Source organism: Schistocerca serialis, chromosome 1, assembly GCF_023864345.2.
Source record: "Schistocerca serialis cubense isolate TAMUIC-IGC-003099 chromosome 1, iqSchSeri2.2, whole genome shotgun sequence".
NCBI lineage: Eukaryota > Metazoa > Arthropoda > Insecta > Orthoptera > Acrididae > Schistocerca > Schistocerca serialis.
In genome coordinates, this window is record NC_064638.1 from 419,511,424 (window position 1) to 419,533,576 (window position 22,153).

At 43.1% G+C, this 22,153-nt stretch overlaps 1 protein-coding gene across 2 annotated transcripts in view; it reads left to right on the top strand.

The window, feature by feature from the left end:
* The first annotated feature begins 12,254 nt into the window (after nucleotides 1-12,254).
* The window catches only part of LOC126472016 (DNA oxidative demethylase ALKBH2-like), a 173,028-nt gene continuing 163,129 nt past the window's right edge, over nucleotides 12,255-22,153 (top strand). For both annotated transcript variants that reach the window (XM_050099904.1, XM_050099907.1), the window contains exon 1: nucleotides 12,255-12,326. In XM_050099904.1, the coding sequence (XP_049955861.1) occupies nucleotides 12,259-12,326 (68 nt within the window). In that variant the 5' untranslated portion in view covers nucleotides 12,255-12,258. The remainder of the gene's footprint in view (nucleotides 12,327-22,153) is intronic.

Sequence of the window (22,153 nt, forward strand, 5' to 3'; positions counted from 1 at the left end):
GATATCCATAGAGCTGCTTTTCTTTTCTTCTAAGGCCTCTTTAATTTTCCTGTCGGCGGTATCTGTCTTTCCCATCGTGAAACATGCTTCTAAATCCTTACATTTGTCCTCTAGCCATTCCTACTTTGCCACTGTCAGTCTCATTTTTTTCAGCTGCTTCATTTTTACATTTTCTCCTTCCGTCAATTAAATTCAATAGCTCCCGTGATATTATAAGGATTTCTACTAAGCCTTGCCTTTTTACCTGTTTTATCCTTAGCTGCCTTCATTATTTTATCTCTCAAAGCTACCAATTCGTATTCTACAGTATTCCTTTTCCCTGTTCTAGGAAGTCGTTACCTAATGCTCCTTCTGAAACTCTCAACAACCTCTCGTTCTTTCAACTTATCAAGTTCTCATGTTCTTAATTTCCTACCTTTTTGCAATATCTTCAGTATCAATCTGCCGCTCAGAACCCATATATTATGGTCAGAGAGTCTACATGTGTCTCTGGGAGCGTCTTACAATTTAAAATCTGTTTCCGAAATCTCTGTCTTACCATTATGTAATCAGCCTGAAACCTTCCGTTGTGTCCAGGTGTCTTCCACGCATACAGCCTCTTCCATGATTCTTAAACAAAGTACAAGCCATGATTAAATTACGCTCTGTGTAAAATCCTACAAGGCGTCTTCCTCTTTCATTCCTTCCCCTCAGGTTCATATTTACCAGCTACGTTTCCTTCTCTCCCCCTTCCTACAATCGAAATCAGTTCCTCCTTTACAATTAAATTTTCGGCTCTCTTAACTCTCTGAATAATTGCTTTTATCTCATCATATATTTCTTGAATCTAGTTGGCATATAAACTTGAACTACTATGGTGAGTGTGAGCTTAGTATCTTTCTTGGCTACAATAATACATTCACTATGCTGTTGTAGCAGCTAGTCCGCATTCCAATTTGTCGTTCGTTATTAAACATACTCCTGCATTAACCCTAATTGATTTTGTATTTGTAACCCTGTATTCATCTGACCAGAAGTCCTGTTCCTCCTGCCACCGAACTTCAGTAATGCCCACAATATTTAACTTCAACCTATCCATTTCTCTTTTTGAATTTTCGAACTTACGTGCCCGATTAAGGGACCTAACATTCCACGCTCCGATCCCTAGAACGTTTGTTTTGTTTCTCGTGATGACATCCTTCTGAGCAGTCCCGGAGATAGGAAAGGGGGAATATTTTACCTCCGGAATGTCTTACCCAAGAGGATGCCTTACAGTCGAGCTGCACTACCTCAGAAAAATTATCGATACAGTTTCCCCTTGCTTTGAGCCGTTAGGAGCACCATCAGAGCATGGCCATTTTGGTTGATGTTACAGGAGCAGATCAGTCAATCATTCAAACTGTTGCTCCCGCAACTACTGAAAAGACAGCTACCCCTCTTATATATAGGACCCAAATGCTTCTCTGTCCTCTCAACAAATACCTCTCCGTTGTGAATGCACTTGCGGAACGGAAGCCATCCCTTCCAGAGCATGTTTCATGGACCAGGGAAGGTGGGGGCAATTTGCCACATGCCACCAGTGGTTCGTTTATGAGCAGTATATACTCTACCAGATGTAGACGCAAGGGAAGAGGTTGCTGAAAGCCATGACTCCCCTCCATCCCCACCCCACCCCAAAAAAATTATGAGATGGGTTTATATTGTTACATATATCAACGTCCTAATTTCTATGCATCTAAAAAGCCAAAAGATTCTTGAAATTATAAACCGTGTTTATGAGAGAATACTTTCCAGCTGCCTGCCTGGATGGGTCTGTCGACTGACCAAATACACAAAACATTCTAGGCGGGTAAAGGCTCCAGTTCGTAGACTGACTAAGCCTGCTGGCAACAACAAACCCGGTACGAATCGTGAGCCCAGGCGTCGTCCGGGAAAACCATAGGAAGTTGAGTGAGGCAAGGCAGAAGTAAAAAACCCCTCTGCTAAGAAAAAAACGTAACACAAAACTTTACTGAACGTAGGCAGGAACGACAGAATTAACAGCATTTTCCCTATCTACACAGCGATACGCATGGCCAAAGTATTCAGACTTGTGTTCACAATCGTTATGATAATTGAACTGGTGACATTGGAGAGCGCACGTGTTGATTTTATGTCACGGAAATTATGACAATGTCAAAGTTGTGAGAGTTTGTTGCTGTTAAAAGTCTTAAATAAATTGGAAGAGACATGTACCTTTGAAATGTTCGGACAAATATTTTTCAAATTATGTAGTTCCCTGAAATGCAGTTACTTTGGAGTTCTGCTAGAGCGATGTACTCAGCACTAATGCAATCAGATCGAAATGACTATTTTGAAATTTGTATATATTTTATAATTACTGAAATCCTAGGTATCTCTGCCGCGTTTTAAAAAAAGCTGGTTCCGACTGCAAGTTGTACTGGAGTGGGAGCGGTACCAGAACCGAAACCTGGATCCGCCCCTGTCCTCTTCTACTGTTCACGAGGAAACCTGCAAAAGAAACGTGAAGAAAAGAAATATCTACTCACTTATAGTCTGCAACGTCTAAAGTTATTAATGCGAAGTTGAATGCAGGAATCATTGTACAGCCAGGCACCTATTCATATGTGAATGAACAGGGTTTTTAGAAACTGTGTTATCTATCGGAAAAGCAACCTTCAGAAACATGTGCTCTTCTTTACAGAAACTGAAAGAGAGAGAGAGAGAGAGAGAGAGAGAGAGAAAGAGAGTTGTTAAGGTTTTCGTGGCCACTTGTTGACAAATTGCCTGTTGGTTTCTTTCTCATGCTCTTCGGCTGACATTTTTTGTGATTTTCCGAAGGTTCGCCAGCACGAGAGTCTGGCATTGTCAAAGCTTCACCCACCCAGTCCACCACCAGCAATCGAGGGCGAAACTTTGAGAGAGCGAGAGAGATGGTGGCCGACTGAAGTTGTGATCCTGACCATTTACAGGGACTCACTACTCGAAATCAGTGACCGATTTTCGAGACCTTGTCCGGTATACACTTTTAATGTGTCAGAAAGTTTCATTTTCCCTGCTCTTTTGTGTAGCAGATAGATAAGCAAGGCTGTCGAATGCAATGCGTATTTAAAGCTTCATCCGTTAGTCTTTCACGTGGTCTTCTTCCCAGAGAACCGCATGACTCATGAGACAACTGACCGGTAACAGGCAGCACATAAGTATGGCTAATCTCTGATGATCCATTTCATCAAGGGAGTCCTTTCAAAACAAAAGAGCATAGAAAAATCACCGTTCACTACTTTTTATATCCAGCAAAGTGTGGTGTGTACTTGTCACAGTCACAATATTTTATTTTCCTGATGTAATCCAACGCGTTTCGGAGCTAAGAACCTGTTTTCAAAGACTACGTTGAGGATTTTCAGGTCTTTAAAATGAGCTTGTAGATCCAAAATATTGTGACTGATTAAGGCGTGTTGCTAACAAAAATATTCCTAATTTATAAGTTACAGTCACGTAAACTCGTTGACGAAATGTCTGTTAACAACATGTGCATATATACATGTGCAAACACTTGCACCACACGTAATTAAACACGTACAGCTAGGAGAATATATTTTTTGGGCAATAAAAAAATGGTTCAAATGGCTCTGAGCACTATGGGACTTAACATCTGAGGTCATCAGTCCCCTAGAACTTAGAACTACTTAAACCTAACTAACCTAAGGACATCACACACATCCATGCTCGAGGCAGGATTCGAACCAGCGACCGTAGCGGTCGCGCGGTTCCAGACTGGGCAGTAAAAGAGTACAGCAATGACTTGAAGATTCATTAGGTATATCAAATTTGCCATCACAGAATTTAGTATACGTTTCCTCTTTGCAGGAAATAAGTGGTCTTGTAGACAAGTGCTGTACACATTTTCTGCCACTTAACATATGCTATAATTGTATTTCAATTTGATGTAGTACGTAACATATATTTTATTGTTTTGGTGAAAATTAACAGCGCATTTTTATGTTATGTTCCCTGTTATAGGTAGCATTACACTGACTTAATAGATTTGAAGAAAGAAACACTACAAATTAAGGAGGATTCTATGTGTATGCTTAGGCGAAGCCGGCCTGGAACAGTTGCCGAAGTGTTGACAGTTTTATTTCTAACAAAATAAAACTTTTATTCTTTATGGAAGAGGAACACTTCGACTGTGATGAATAAAGGTTTCTTGGAATTACTGCAGCCAGTCGTCTTTACCTTTATTTCTATCAATACATGGTGATTTCTCCAAGAGAATATTATTAGTAAGGGAGGATTCATTGGTTTATTTAAACGAAGGAAACTGACGCTTGAGCAAGCTACCTAAATACTGCTAACTATGACTTTCGTGAACAGTCATATTAAAATATTTACTTCTATTTCTACTGCTTCATATTGTATATCTACTACAAGCCTGTTACCAAAGCGGAAACCTGCCCATACAGCTGGGACTACACAAGTACAACGAATATTATAGTGTGGTTACTTTCCTTCTGCTTAGAGTTAATGTCAATGTCCGATTTCGTCATGCACCCGTGTATTTCTTGCCGTCGACTGCTCTTAATTTATACCATTGCATTGTAAGCAGTCGTACATTAAAAACTCCTGCATTCTTAGCCACAACGAGCAGGTAAATATCAATGGACTGCTGTTAAGAATTACTTTCAACAACGTTTTGTGTTGTTAGTAATTCAAGAAAATTTGACTAATTCCTATTGCACCGAAATTCTACACCTATAATGAACATTTATGCAGTTACAAGCTGGTGATTACGTATAGTATCCACCAGCAAGTAAAATTATTCTCTTATTGAGACTTGAGAAGAATGTTTCTCTGGTACGATGTATATTTGGAGTCTATTTTAAAAATGTTCAAATGTGTGTGAAATCTTATGGGACTTAAATGCTAAGGTCATCAGTCCCTAAGCTTACACACTACTTAACCTAAAGTATCCTAAAGGCAAACACACACACCCATGCCCGAGGGAGGACTCGAACCTCCGCCGGGACCAGCCGCACAATCCATGACTGCAGCGCCCTAAACCGCTCGGCTAATTCCGCGCGGCGGAGCATTAAAGTTGCATAAAATACGACGTCTTGGATCATCGCAAAAGAGACTATTCGTTCATAACTTTGATAAATGATTGCTGTCTCACTATTTGATTGTAGCTGAGCTAAGAACTTGAATCATTTTTTTTTCTTTTTATTTCACCGTTTAGTCTTTCACTGATCAAAGTAGCAGAGTGGTAGGGTGAGAGAACAGAGACTAGGACATGATTCAGGTTTTGCGTAGAACCGCTAACGCGCTAGAGACGAACATAGAGACAGTTCCTTTAGAAACACCCCAGTCAATACGTTCTCCCACACGAGATGAAACTCAATTATTTGCAACTCAGCAAGGTCATCGTTAGCGGTGTGGCAACTCTTATCAAAACACAATAACAATTAGCCCTTGAATTCTTTGAAATGTACTATTCGAGTTAAGAGAAGCACCCTGTTTTGTATGGTTATCTCTGAATGGTAACTAGAAACACCACGGTCGTCATTCACTGCGTCACAACTAGATTCGGCACCTCTGAATCAGATAGCTATGCCAATACTGCTGGGCAGGTAATTTGGTTATTCTTCGAGGTATTTCATAATTTTCGAACATTCTATGTATTGACAAACTGCCTATTGGCTTCTGTCTCGGGTTCTTCGGCCGACGTTCATCTAACGATTTTTCTGACGTTTCGCCAGCACGAGTGGCTGGCATTGTCAAAGCTTCACCCTCCATTGCCGGTGGTGAACTGGAGGCGCTCTCTCTTCGCACTTGAATTCCTCTTCTTGAGGATGTTAAGGGGGAGTTTGTTGTCGTTAGATATTTACTCCACTGAGATGGGTTGAGGTATGCTGGGACTTTGGGAATAACTGGGACGGTTGTGCGTATTTGGGTTCATGTGAATTGCCTGTCGGAGACAGGCGGTAGGTCACGTGAATTGACAAGTATGCACCGGCTAGGGGCCATTACTTAACTGGCCCTGTCGACGCCTGGGACTGTCAGTCGGCGACTGACAGAGCGGATATTTAATGATGATGAAGATGATGGTGATGGGTGCCGGACACAGTGAGGAGGAGAGTCTTCTAGGTCCTTCTGGCGTCTGGGTATCTCTTCTTGTCCTTCTTCTTCTTCTTGTTGTGGTGAGTGTCTGCTTGTGACACTTTAGGATGTATCACATCCTCCCAGTTGGCAGCATCGGCGTCTTCAGCGGTCCTCGCCCCTTGTTCCTGGCTTGCGTAGTCTTCTTGTTGCTCTTGTTGTTCTATTGAAACGAAGAGAGCTTCCCACTGGACAGGCGTGAGAGGAGGGCGGGCGTTGTAGGACCTGAGAGTGTCCAAGTGAATGGACACTACCTTCTGCAACTGCGTCTTAGAGAGGGGCCAAGGAGCCTCCTCCATGATGGTTTGGGTTGCCATGGTCTCCGCCACGACAATTGTCTGTGCGGCTGCGTCTTGTGTTTCCACCCTCGTGGCTTCCTGTATTACTACAGGTTCCACGGGGGCGGCAGTCTGCGTGTCGGCGTCCTTCTTCTGGCTGTAGAGAAGCACTATCACACGCGCTTGTTCAGAGAAGCTGTAGAAATCCAGAAACACGCGAACAGTTTCAACAAGAAAGAGGAAAGCCTTAAGGTAAACGGATCCTGGCTTCCCGTACTGCAGCAAACGACCGTCGCAGGTAGCAAGAGGAGAACCGCACCGGAAATGACCGCGGAGAAGCCCTCGGACGTTGGCGCGCCAGGTACATATAGTCTGCGGCCGCGTAACTCACACTACCATCCCCCTCACCACAGAAGTAACACAGGCGCCACAACCTCTGCCACAAAGCACAAATGCCGCTCCTAACAACACACCAATACCCGCACAAGCGGCCGCTAACTCCACAACAGCACCTCAGGCTGCCACACCCAACACCAACACACCACCTGGGGGAATACTGGAAACACTATTCCCCCGACACACGACCGTTCAAATCCTTACCAAGGTGCTGACGGCCGTCACTACACTCATCACCCAGCTCATGAGCGCCGAACCCGGGCAATACTGGGCTGTCATACACACTGCCATCACAACACTCTTTCACACTCTTACATGAATAATATACCACACCCGGCCCATAACGCAGACCCGCATACACTATCACAGATCCTGTTCTGGAATGCAGACTCGATCCACAACAAAAGGGCAGAATTTGCCGCGTTCATGGAGCGCAAGGGAATCCTTGTCGCGCTACTGAGCGAGACTAAACTTAAGCCGCACAAACAATTAAACTTTCCTGGCTATTGTGTCTATCGTACCGACCGACCGGGCGACGCCGTGGCAGGTGGAACTGCAATCGTCATACACAAAGACATTGAGCATACAAACATAGAGCTCCCTGAACTGGAAAAAATCGAGGCTACGGCCGTCAGAGTCAAGTTCAACGAAGCCTACACCGCACTGGTATCGGTATACAACAGCCCTGTAGGCATCTCAACATGCGATATCAGCACATTACTCAACATTTCACCGCGAGTAATAGTCGCTGGAGATCTGAACGCAAAACACCCAGAATGGAATTCACGCATACGAAATCCCAACGGCAAGAAACTGTACGAACGTTCGCTAGGCAGAAACTACATTATACTAGCGCCGACTGAACCGACACACATTCCCTATCAGAGGGGACACAGGCCAGACGTGATAGACATGGCCCTCATCAAGGGCATTACAGCGACACTCAACGTTGCCGTTGAAAACGATCTGCCCTCAAACCACCAACCTGTAATACTATACATTGAGGAAACACTGCAGCACACGGAACAATGCAAGATGTTGGACTACGGGCGCGCGAATTGGACATTGTTCAAGCAAACGCTTGATAGCCACATCCCACCTATACACGAAATTAACGAAACAGGACAAATTGACGAGGCAGTAGAAACCCTCACTAACGCCGTCCAGGACGCAATGGCAGGCACCATACCTGATCGCACCTCACAACAACGCAGTGCGGCCCTACCCCAGGAAATCCTGGGCCTAATCTCAATGAGGAATCGCCTCAGGAGACAATGGCAGCGCACCAGGCGTCCGTACTTCAAACGGCACATTAACAGACTACAGGGCATCATACACGATAAAATACAAACACATAGAACACAACAGTGGAATCAAAAACTCGAAGGGCTGGACACAGCACGACCTGGCGTGTGGCAGCTAGCCCGACACTTCACCAGGGAGAAAATATACACCCCAACGCTTCAAGGGCCTGACGGACCTGCATACTCAGCGGAAGAGAAAGCAGAACTAATGGCTCGAACACTCGCAGCGTCATTCACACCGAACCTGGTACCATCAGATCCAGTGTTCACACTTGCTACTGACCAAGAGGTTATACGCATTCTAGCCCAAACATCGCGCGACGACATTCGACGTGCTAGCACAGCCGAAGTCTCCTGGGCTATAATGCATTCCGCTGCTAGGAAATCCCCTGGTCATGATGGCATTCAAAACCGTGTCCTCCAGGAGTTCACGGATAAAGCAACTGAGTACCTAACACGCATAACGAATGCCATACTAAAACACCAACACTTCCCCACCTTTTGGAAGACGGCCAAGGTCCTGATGTTCAGGAAGCCGGGGAAAGACCACAGCCTCCCACAAAATTACCGACCCATCAGCCTTCTGAGTTCGCTCAGTGAGATTGTTGAGAAGGTGATTCTCAAACGCATCACTAGGCACTGCATAACAAATGACAACCTGAGGCCGGAGCAATTCGGCTTCAGGAATCACCACTCCACAACACAACAACTCCTACGGGTCGTTGAACATATAACACATGGCTTCAACATAAACAAAGCTACAGGGGCAGTGTTCCTGGACATCAAAAAGGCTTTCGACCGTCTATGGCACAACAGCCTCATCCGCAAACTCAGCGACGCGGGATTCCCTGACGGGCTGCTGCGTCTAATACACTCATACCTCACAGACAGGAGTTTCAACGCTGACGTGCAGGGAAAACAATCAACACGACACGGTATACACGCGGGAATACCCCAGGGAAGCATCCTAGGGGCCCTACTGTTTAACCTCTACATAAACGATCTCCCAACCACACACAACACAATGATGGCAATCTACGCGGATGACACAGCCATCCTTGCGCAAGATTGGAAACCATCAAACATTACGTCACGCCTACAGACTGCACTCAGAGTGGCCGAGCCTTGGTTGGAGAAATGGCGTCTTAGAGTAAACGTCGACAAGTGCGAAGCCGTTCTGTTCACTAGAAGACCGAAGCAACTGTGCAAACACCGCTACTGCAGACCAATAACTCTACATGCACGTCCAATACGTTTCCGTGAGAAAGTCAAATACCTCGGTGTCTGGCTGGACCGGAAATTACTCTGGGGGGACCACATACAACACATGACCAACCGAGCTAGCGCGAGGCTCAAACAGCTCTATCCTATGTTCAACAGGCGTAGCACACTGAACAGAAGGGTGTCGAGGTCCATGTACATGACACTTATCCGACCCCTGATGACGTACGCAGCTCCTGTCTGGGGATACGCTGCGCCTACACGCCTGCGCCGTCTGCAGCTCATACAAAACAAAGTACTCAAAATCATAAGCAATGCTCCACGATACACACGCATCGCGGACCTTCACCGGGAATACCGACTTGAGACCCTCACGGAGGTAATCCACAAACTCACCACAAGACTATCCAGAAACTCCAGACATTCGCAGAACCCGTTTATTCTGAATCTGGGGAACTACGACCACAACCATAGATGGAAACATAAAAGACCAAAAGACATACTTGTAAGGACATAACATCTATGGCCAAGCATACGCAAACATAACGGCACAGGCGAGCCCCTGTTAATCAGACGCCATTACTGGATATCCAGCTGGAATACACTGCCGAACAACTGGCTCCACACAGGGAAGCCGTACCGTACACTGCATGCAAACAAGCTCCACACATCCCCCACACAGTGAGATGATCTATGGCCGATCTCCCACTACTGTATAACGATCTTGATTGTTCCAGGAATGCAGCAGCAGCAGCAACTGGGACACATCGCAATCGCTCGTCATGGTAATGATGCATGATACCTATACTAACAAATCCAACCTTGCATGAGCTATCGCAGCTAGTAAGCCACTACTGCTCTTACTACCCATCCCACTGTCGTAGAGGTTTTTTTCCCACGGCACGAGCCATGGCACTTTTTTTCCCTCTGCTCTTCAAATCGCTACCCTCACTCGCGTTTCGTCCACTATCTATCACCTGATGGACCGTGTTAATGCGTAGTCTTACCCAGACGCACGGACAACATCACAGCCCAACATCCTGTGATCCACTTACTAGACAACTAACATGTTTACGGAGGTGACAGTAGAACTTTCGGTTTGGTCACCACGTTGGTGCGGGCGTGGAGGGGCCCCATCTCTTTTTTTTTTAGCTCGTCTCCAGTTCACCACCGGCAATGGAAGGTGAAGCTTTGACAATGCCAGCCACTCGTGCTGGCGAAACGTCAGAAAAATCATTAGATGAACGTCGGCCGAAGAACCCGAGACAGAAGCCAATAGGCAGTTAGTCAACAAGTGGCCACGAAAGCCTTAACAATTTTGTATTCTATGTATTCCCAAATCTACTACAAATCAATGTCAGTGATAGCGGCCTATAATTTAGCAGGTTACGTAATTTTCTTTCTTGTGTATTGGTGTGACTTGTGCAACTTTCCAGTCTTTAGCTGTGGATATTTTGTCGAGCGAGCAGTTGTATGTGATTGCTAAAACAGAGCTATCTCATCAGCACACTTTGAAAGAAACCTAACTGGGACAATCTGGACCGGAAGACTTGCCTTTATTGAGTGACTTAAGTTGCTTTGCTACACAGAAGATATCTGCTTCTAAATTACTCATGTCGCTAGCTATTCTTGGTTCAGATTCTGGAATATTTACTGCATCTTCTTCGGTGAAAGAATTTCGGAAAACTGCGTTTAGTACTCCGTTTTAGTGGTACAGTCGTCCGTAACATTACCAGTGCTGCCGTGTAGTGGAGGTACTGTTTCTTGCTGGTGTGTAGTCAGCGAAAACATTTTTTTGGAATGTGAGGTTCTTACAGATCATGGCACCAATATTATTTACTAGAGGAATGTCGTATCTTTCTGAAATATATAACATGTAAGTGAATATTTTATGTCAATTACTTACTTCAGCAATCTGTATTACGTAAAAATAATTCACTTGCGTGTAGTAAAAGTACAAGTATCTCTTTCAGCACACACAACACAATAATATTTCTTCACGTTTTGAAGTTTCACATACGGTTATACTGCATGAAATCCGAACAATAGTATGTATCGGTATTCTTATACGTAAACAAATGCATGTTGTCACTTGGGTTATGTCTGGTAAGCTACAATTTGGGACAACGTTTACGTTGCTTCTAATGCCGGTGAGCAACCGTAAACTCTGGTGATCTTCCCGCAACATTCTTTTGCCTTTTCATTGTGTGCGACAGTTCATAATGAATATAGCCATTACAGGCGGCTTTAATTATTTAACGCATAGCGATACATCAATAAGACTTTCGGAGAACGCAAGAGCAAGTTCAAATATCAAATAGTTCGCAAGCGCAATGAAACGGGAGCTGTCCGATCGCGGTAATGAATAACTGAAAAGTTCCGTGTCAGATTTTTATGTGCATGTGTCTGCTTTGCCGATAACACAGAACTATGGTATGTATCGGAATATGTGGCGTGAAATGGATTGTCCACGTGACAGAGAGAAGTCATATGTGGAACATCTATAAAGTACGTGAAAAACTTCCTTATCGGTGTATCGCTATCCGCTAATAGTCAAGAGCAGTTTGTAATCGCTGTATTCATTTTGAACTGCCCTACATTTTGTTCGAACGAAACGCGAAGAAATTAGTGCCGCGTGATACTTCCCGTTATTTGTTATTTCGTACTTCCTAGTCTCCTGGCAGAACAGGCAGTCAGGCACTGTACGTGAAAAGTGTTTCCGAGCTCGGGCTGCGCGGTCGTATCGCAGGTAGCTGCAGAAGGGCAGAGCAAGGCGGCACTGCTATTGTCTGTTTTTCCCCCGGGGGCTCCAGCTGAGTGGGGCAATCTGCGCCGCAGAAGGAACAGGTTTTCCGTGGGACTGTGGTGGGGAGGGGAGGGGAGGGGAGGTTCAGCCGTCTCCCCGCCAGTGGGCAGCACTGCAAATGGCTACACCAGCTGCGTCACACCCGGCGCTTATGCAGGAAGACTGTGAGGCGAGCAAACTGTGCAGGTACAGCTGGACTGTGGCTTTTCTTCTGTATGTTTACTATCGCTTCAGCAATCAGCGTATCACGATCCTCCGTATGGAAGAGATACAGTATATTATACGTTCTGCTGTTAACTGTCGTTCTTACTGGTTTTCCACATTGCCGTTAAATTTACGAGATGTGGTATTGTCACAGTGAAGTTTATGAATACGGTATAAAAAGAGCTCATGGCTCCTTAAAACGCAGGTGAAGACGTCTCTGCTCCTCAAATTTAGTAAACATATGTGAATTTCCATCGATTAGAGTTATGAATAGTATGATTGTTTACATTTTTACCTTCAAGATATGCACGTTTTCAGCTGTTCCCTAACTTAATTGTAACCTGACGTTTAAGGGGAATATATTTCTGTACTTACGTTTGAGCGGAGTCAGATTAAAATCTTCATTGATTGTTGTAATTAGTCTACATTGTTTGATGTATGACGTTGTATAGCAGTTCCAAAACATTTTCGTTACACAGCATTTAAGAAACCAGTTTGAAAATAACGGTAAGTTTAGTACACTTACTCGTTTATTGACAGTCACTGTTGTTCCTAAATTCTTATGAAGCTGTAAAACTTTTGTCAGTGGCCTTGAATATGTGCTGTTTGTTTAGTGTTACTCAGATGTACTGAAAGGTACCAGCCGTAAACTGCGCCTCAAATTAAAAATAAAATAACACGGTCAACCGAGCGAGGTGGGTCAGTGTGAAGATTGACTCGTTCATATTCAAAGGTGGGCTGGTGACCCCAATACACTGACTGATTCAGATTTTCTATGGTTTCGCCAGGGCCGGTTGAGACGAATGTTTGGGAGGCTTTTTAATCAAGGTCACGAACGATCCTCTTACTCTTCTTTGTCCAACTGGGGCTGTAAAGGTGACAACGTGGGAAGGGGGGGTGAGGGGTTAAGCTATTCTTTCTGTGGTTATTTATGATTTTTATCGTAATGCCAGATAATATACAGTATTAAGAAGAGAGGCAAACTTGTTTTAAATGAGGTCAGCAAAGCCAACCTGCAGTAATGGCCCCCTGCTGTAGAACAGCTTTGTGATCAGAAGCAAAAACAGATTCCTGAACAGAATAAATTCGAGGGAGAACAGTATTGTCACTTTAATCGTAATGCAATCGAAAATTGTGCTATTCTTTTTTTCATCATCTTGGATTCGTAGGGTTTCATCAGATCTTGTTTTTAATACACATCGATAATTCTTACAGGCCTCTGGATTATGTCGGAAGCTATTTGCAAGTTACTGTATTACAAACTGTGAATGTCCTTGAATAGGGCTGTAAAATATTCAGGTGATGCCGTTTACGACAAATGTTTCTGTGTACTCTGTCGATTAACGCATTACCTCTTCTCTGATTGTCTGATCGTAAGTACTCTTTTTATCTACTTTGGCAAGTACGTCAGCTCGCACTAATACAGCTGATCCTCAGAAGTTAGCAAGTTTTCATTTTGGAGATCAGGGAAAATTACATCGGTAAAGGATGTGGAGGATCAGTTGAATGGAGCAGATAGTTTGTCGTAAGATGAATATCAACAAAATTAAAATAAGGGTAAGGAGTGTAATGCATCTGATGTCGGAAGAATTAGTTTCGGAAGTGACGCTATTTTTGCCATTTGTGCAACAAAATAAGGGATGATGCCCAAACCCTTAACTAATATCACACGTCTGTGAGGCGGCTGCCACATCCACACTTTCCTCCGTGTATCTTTCAGATGGGGTGGTGGCTGCTTGCTGCGAAGGTGGAGTGGTGATGGCACTACTCCGCCTTCAGTAAAACCACATTAAAGTCGCCATGATGTCTCTCAGGTACTATTTGCGTGATTATTATTCGTTGTACGTTTTTATGGACATCTCGTGTTTATTGCGATATTATGTAATATGTTGTTATTGGCAGTGTCTCGTAATTTGCACAATATGGAGCCTGTACCATGACCATCTCATTCACTACAGCTTCAACCAAGTGGTTATTCACAGAGAGTTCTGAGAGTAGATCAACCGAACTTCGAAATGCATTTGGAAGAAATTATTACAGAAAGTTTGGGCGATAGTAGTGTTAATCTAGATTATTAGATAGAAAAGGACATAAACAGATGATGATCTGAAAAAAAAGTCCTGTCGCTGTGGTTTCTGTTGTTATACAAGGGAAAACTGCTTCAAATGGAGAAAAGCACTATCACCAACAAATGTCAGAACAGGGTAACGTAAGTGTTGCAGATTTCTCTCTGCAATTTAGTGCTAATGCCTTTGGTAGGACTCCAGATGTTGAGCAAGTATGGGGTCTAATATTTATTAACGATATTTTACACAAGATTCTATAGTGGTCGAAGAATAAAATCGGTTAAATAAAAGTGCTCTCGAAATACCATAATCTATCTTTTGTGCATGATATTGATGTCCATGAACTGAAAGCTTTTATAGACTTGTTTGTATTCATAACAGCCTCCAAATCTGGCAGTGAATCAATACGTTATGTTTTGTCAGTGGATGGAACAGGATGTATTACTGCGAAACTTGGGTGAAACAAGGGTGTTGTATATAGGCACATCCTGACAAGCAGTGAAATCGGTAAGGATTCATCTAATGTGTGAGGGGAAGGGGGGTTGTTAAAGTAATTGCAGCGAGACTAAGGTGCTACAGTAAGCAATATAGGCAAGAAGGGACCTTCAAGTGAATGTAGACTGCAGTAACAATATAAAGGAACAGCAGCTTGCTCAGGATAAACGAGCATGGAGAACTGCATCAAAACTGTCTCCGGACTGGTCGATGTAACAGTAATATTGGTTCACGAGTTTTGTAATTTCGAGCGAGTATTAAGGGCAGTCGCAGTTTGGAAGAAGTGTCTCTTTCTCGGCAATGTTCAGTTAATGAGCTTGATTATTCCGTAAGTTGGGGATAGATATTAGATTACAAGAATGTTCCAGAGTACAGAGAGTTGTTTGTTGGGAGTTAATGATTTGGGTCGTTGGTCGTTGGTCGTTTGTTTTCCCTTGGGGCGTTAGTGGAACTTTTCTGGACATTGCGGTGGTTCGATGGTTGATGACAGTGCGGGAAATCGAACCAAGAGACGGCAGCGTACAGAGGATTGTATTTGAGAACAGATTCAGTGAGAAAGCCTGCAATTGAGACAAGAGCGAGTCAAACCGCAGCTACGACGTTGATTCGACTAAAGAACGAAATATTATAACTTTTTCATAGAGTGCTCTAGTTGGTCCTGGTGGTGTTCGGATTCGAATTTACGCCAAGTGAAGCTCTGGAAATTGAGAGCGCCCTGCTTTCGCAGAGCGATGGCGATAGGGCCTCATAGTTCTGTGATCGTTGAAGCTAATAGTCTGCGTCCAGAGGGACCGGCGGGCTTCCAAAGTGCTCGCAGGGAGCGAGAGATCGTGGTTACCTGCCTTCTCCACGGGCGACTGATCTGGAAGGGGCACACGGAGAGACCATGTCGTTCTCAAGCTAACAGTGAGTCTTTTCGGCGCAGATCTGTATACAGTTCTGCGTAAGAGGAGAGAGTCAATAACTATTATACTATAGGATGCGATGGGCGGAAAGGACGACGTAAGTTATATTAAACCAAATAAAATTTTGGTCCAGATAAGACCAAAGTATTTGTTTTGATATAACTGACTATGCCGTTCTTGTATTTTCCATCCAGAGACTTTTCCCTTTCTCCCTACTAATGAAGTGGAACATCTAGGGAGAAAAAGGAGATAAGACCACGTGGAAGATTTTTTGCTGCCCGAACTCCAGGTTTTGTAAATGCTGATATGCTAGAGGGTTATTGTCGACTTGAACCTACTTGCTGCAAGTCAGTGGTAGAAACAATGACCTTCCTACTTTTCAGCATCTGGTTTATAAAATAAAAAATAGACAGAATTACAGACCAAAAACGAGAACAGCGTTTTTTGCATTATCATGAAACATATTCTAATGCTGTTATAACAATAAGCACCATCACACCCTGCTGTAAGTATTATGCAGTACTGCTCTAATGCGTGGGCTATTCAAGCCGGCATGAAGGAAGTAGTTCTGACGCAGATAGCGCTCCATCCAGTTGGTTTAGTCTGCATAAAAGTGTGTTGCAGATTTACAGGAAAAATTACGTAGCAATCACTGGATAAGCAAAATTCCCTCCACGAAAGTTTACGATGTTAGTCTTACAGATTAAAAAACAAAAGCTCCACTGTAAATTTGACGTACGGATAATAAGAGGAATAGGAGACTGTACGAAGATGCACAGAAAATAATTGTTCATTCGCCCCATAAGCGAATGACAGGATGGGAAGCGAGTAATCATGGTACGAAGTACCTGCCTCTTGTACCGTATCTTGGATTGGCGATTAGGATTTACAAGTGACTTGCGACATGTATGCTTGGATATTTGATATGGTGACCGTCAATATTTGTGAAACCCTGACTAAACAGCTATGTAACTGTCACGATACCACTACTTGTTAATCTACACACACACACACACACACACACACACACACACACACACACACACACACAGTTTGTGCCATGCATGCCTCTATCTTTTTACAGTTTTGTTGACAACTTGACGTACTTGAACAGTGTTGCAATAATCAAGAGCACAAAACATCAAGGTAATACTGCCTTTGTCGCTCATTAATTAGAAGGCTTTTCCTGTAATCGGAGTTTCGCCAACGTCAGTTCTTTCCAGAGCTGCTCTGTTCGCCCTCGTCTTTTTCTTCTTTGGTTACAGACCGAGGCCGCTCTTCAAGCAGATCCCTTCTGTTAGCGTACAGTCGTTCCACTCGCGTCCTATTCTCGACACTACTTAGTCGATAGACTTCATTTCTAAGGATCCTCGTGTTTTATGCTCAAAGTAGGTTCTGAAAGACGTAATCTTGTTTTTTCTCTTAAACTGCAATAATTTTTAATGGACTCAATCTTGTTGAAAGCACTCCACTCAGATTTTGGCGTATTATCTTTACAAAAAAAATTTTAGCTTTCGAGATGAGCATGGGAGCAGACTGCCCTGCTGCGCCTTCGGTTAACTCGACCTGACTCGGTGTCGCCCCACAGTCTTTTTCTTAATGACACGACCGTGTCGATTCACTGTAAGCAATCGTACTAGTGAGACAGCACTGACAGCCACTGCCGCATCTTGCAAAATGTGAGCTAGAAGAGCTGGCATGTTTTAATGGAATAGGGCTCGAAAAAGGCTGCTTTAAGCTCTTCCAATACGCATCTTGAGTAGTTTTCCATGGTTTCTTCAACATGACTAGGGTTCATTCCTACCCGAACAATGTGCAGAGCCGAAACTCAACAGGAAGCTTCAGACAAAATCACCATCGGCTAATTGTTCCTCCAACAACAGCATGGAAATTTCTTTAGTCCTAGTTCAATTTATTCGCACCATGTTTGATGATTATCTAATTTTTAATTATTTTTTCCATCAGCTTTCTAACTGGTCTGATGTGGCGCACCACGAATTCCTATCCCCGCCTCTTCATCTCGGAGTAGCACTTTCGCTCTGTGCTGAGTTTTTTATGCTAGATGTCGTTTTCCAGTTTCTGTTTTTCCCTGCGGTTTTTACTCTCTACAGCCTCCTCAACTACCATGTAGGTTACTACGTGATGTCCTGTTATTCTGGTCCTTCCTGCCTTTGTTTTCCACATGTTTCTCTTCTCGCCGATTCTGCTGAGAGCCTCGGCATTTATCACTCCATATAATTTTCAGCGTCTTTCTATAGCACCACATCTCAATTGCTTCGATTCTCTTTCTCTCAGCTTTTCCCACAGTTCATTATTCATTTTTATAGAATGGTGTGCCCGAAATGTAAATTCTCAGAAATTCGTTTCTCAAATTAATGCCTGTGTTTGATTCCGGTAGACTTCTCTTAGCCAGGAATGCCCTCTTTGTCAGTGCTGTTCTGTTTTTATGTCGTCTTTCGCTCGTCCGTCATAGGTTATTTTTCTTCCATGGTAGCCGAATTCCTTAAGACTAGTTCTGATATGTTTATCGCTATTCTAATTTCCGCTGTTTCTCATTTTTTAAAGTCTTGCTTCCATTGTCAAGCGCAACGTCAGAACTACCGTTCTGGTACCTACCTCTCCTAAAGCCAAATTGATCGTCATGTAATAGATCCTCCGTTTCTTTTCCGCTCTTCAGGATATGATTCATGTAGGCATCTTGCATGAACTATTACGCTAATTGTTCGAGTATCTCTACACATTCTACAAACCAACTTCAAGTCGTTAGAGTGCCACTTCCCTCAATGATTTTAGAGAATCCGAAGGCCTTCGGCATTATTTGATCGCAGCTTCTCCAACGCTGTGTTAAACTCTAACGAATTATATTACTTAAAATCCTGTCAAAAAGGAAGAGATTGGAGTTCAACGTCCCGTCTAAAACGAGGTCATTAGAGACAGAGCAAAACCATGAGTTAAGGATGGATGGGGAAGAAAATCGACCTTTCCCTTTCAGAGGAACAATCCTGACATTTCGTGAAATCACGGAAGACCTAACAGGACGGCCGCACATAAAAAAATTCGTAGTTTGACAATGTACGCTTAATTATCATGTGCTAACCTACGATGGTAGTTGATCTCGTTGCGATTGGGTGACCAGTAATGTTCTGGTCGAACAGTTTGTTGGCTATGGTGGTAATGGCTTATTTCTCACAGTTTCGGAGGAAATAGTAGCATTTCGTTGAAGTTTTTCATAGTTAGATACTCCATGTATCCTTTGGAAATTCGTATAAGATTGCCGGTAACAACTGGTATAGAAAATTTTCTTAGGTCCTGATAATTAGTTCCGTTTCGTATTTTACTTTATCAGTGCGGGTTGTTATTGATTTGTTCCTCAATATGTCGTAAACTCTATACCTGAATTTTATTACTGATACATACGTGCATGTCGAGAAGTTAAGTCTTCTTAGAGACCCTCTAAACAACACGAGGGAGGGCGACGTGGTTTGCACTAAGTAGTGCCCAGGCGACTATAGCTCATGAGGAACACTTTTCCTGCCTACTTTCTCCCCCCCCCCCCTCCCCCCCTCGTTGCTTACGCTGTCTGCTTTGATCGGCAGAAATCGCGTCGCGCATTTCAGGCCATGTTGCGCTGTACCATTGCGTACTTTCGGAAGTCGTTGTTGTTGTGGTCTTCAGTCCTGAGACTGGTTTGATGCAGCTCTCCATGCTACCCTGTCCTGTGCAAGGGTCTTCATCTCCCAGTACTTACTGCAACCTACATCCTACTGAATCTCCTTAGTGTATTTATCTCTTGGTCTCCCTCTACGATTTTTACCCTCCACGCTGCCCTCCAATGCTAAATTTGTGATCCCTTGATGCCTCAGAACATGTCCTACCAACCGGTCCCTTCATCTTGTCAAGTTGTGCCAAAAACTCCTCTTCTCCCCAATTCTATTCAATACCTCCTCATTAGTTATGTGATCTACCCATCTTATCTTCAGCATTCTTCTGTAGCACCACATTTCGAAAGCTTCTATTCTCTTCTTGTCCAAACTAGTTATCGTCCATGTTTCAGTTCCATACATGGCTATACTCCATACATATACTTTCAGAAACGACTTCCTGACATTTAAATCTATACTCGATGTTAACAAATTTCTCTTCAGAAACGCTTACCTTGCCATTGCCAGTCTACATTTTATATCTTCTCTACATCGACCATCATCAGTTATTTTGCTCCCAAATAGCAAAACTCATTTATTAATTTAAGTGTCTCATTTCCTAATCTAATTCCCTCAGCATCACCCGACTTAATTCGACTATATTCCATTATCCTCGTTTTGCTTTTGTTGATGTTAATCTTATATCCTCCTTTCAAGACACTGTCCATTCCGTTCAACTGCTCTTCCAAGTCCTTTGCTGTCTCTGACAGAATTACAATGTCATCGTCGAATCTCAAAGTTTTTATTTCTTCTCCATGGATTTTAATACCTACTCCGAATTTTTCTTTTGTTTCCTTTACTGCTTGCTCAATATACAGATTGAATAACATCGGTGAGAGGCTACAACCCTGTCTCACTCCCTTCCCAACCACTAGCTCCCTCTTATAACTGCCATCTGGTTTCTGTACAAATTGTAAATAGCCTTTCGCTCCCTGTATTTTACCCTGCCACCTTTAGTATTTGAAAGAGTATTCCAGTCAACACTGTCAACAATTTTCTCTATGTCTACAAATGGTAGGAACGTAGGTTTGCCTTTCCTTAATCTTTCTTCTAAGATTAGTCGTAGGGTCAGTATTGCCTCACGCGTTCCAATATTTCTACGGAATCCAAACTGATCTTCCCCGAGGACGGCTTCTACCAGTTTTTCCATTCGTCTGTAAAGAATTCGCGTTAGTATTTTGCAGCTGTGACTTATTAAACTGATAGTTCTGCAATTTTCACAACTGTCAATACCTGCTTTCTTTGGGATTGGAATTATTATATTCTTCTTGAAGCTGAGGGTATTTCGCCTGTCTCACACATTTTGCTCACCAGATGGTAGAAGTTTGTCAGGACTGGCTCTCCCAAGGCCGTCAGTAGTTCTAATGGAATGTTGTCTACTCCCGGGGCCTTGTTTCGACACAGGTCTATCAGTGCTCTGTCAAACTCTTCACGCAGTATCGTATCTCCCATTTCATTTTCATCTACATTCTCGTCCATTTCCATAATATTGTCCTCAAGTACATCGGCCTAGTATAGACCCTCTATATACTCCTTCAACCTTTCTGCTTTCCCTTCTTTGGTTAAAACTGGGTTTCCATCTGAGCTCTTGATATTCATACAAGTGGTTCTCTTTTCTCCAAAGCTCTAATTTTTCTGTAGGCGGTATCTATCTTGCCCCTAGTGAGATAAGCCTCTACATCCTTACATTTGTCCTCTAGCCATCCCTGCTTAGCCATTTTGCACTTCCCGTCGATCTCATTTTTGAGACATTTGTATTCCTTTTTGCCTGCTTCATTTACTGCATTTTTCTATTTTCTCCCTTCATCAATTAAATTCAGTATTTCTTTTGTTACCCAAGGATTTCTACTAGCCCTTGTCTTTTTACCTACTTAATCCTCTGCTGCCTTCATTACTTCATCCCTCAAAGCTACCCGTTCTTCTTCTACTGTATTTCTTTCCCCCACTCCTGTCAATTGTTCCCTTATGCTCTCTCTGAAACTCTGTACAACCTCTGGTTTAGTCAGTTTATCCAGGTCCCATCTCCTTAAATTCCCATCTTTTTGCAATTTCTTCAGTTTTAATCTGCAGTTCACTACCAATAGATTGTGGTCAGAGTCCACATCTGCCCCTGGAAATGTCCTACAATTTAAAACCTGGTTCCTAAATCTCTGTCTTACCATTATATAATCTGTCTGATACGTTCTAGTATCTCCAGGATTTTTCCATGTATACAACCTTATTTTATGATTCTTGAACCAAGTGTTAGCTATTATTAAGTTATGCTCTTTGCAAAACTCTGCCAGACGGCTTCCTCTTTCATTTCTTATCCCCAATGCATATTCACCTACTATGTTTCTTTCTCTTTTCTTTTCCTACTCGTGAATTCCAGTCACCCATGACTATTAAATTTTCGTCTCCCTTCACTACCTGAATAATTTCTCTTATCTCATCATACATTTCATCAATTGCTTTATCATCTGCAGAGCTAGTTGGCATATTAACTTGTACTACTGTAGTAGGTGTGGGCTTCGTGTCTGTTGGCCACAATAATGCACTCACTATGCTGTTTGTAGTAGCTTACCCGCACTCCTATTTTTTTATTCATTATTACACCTACTCCTGCATTACCCCTATTTAATTTTGTATTTATAACCCTGTGT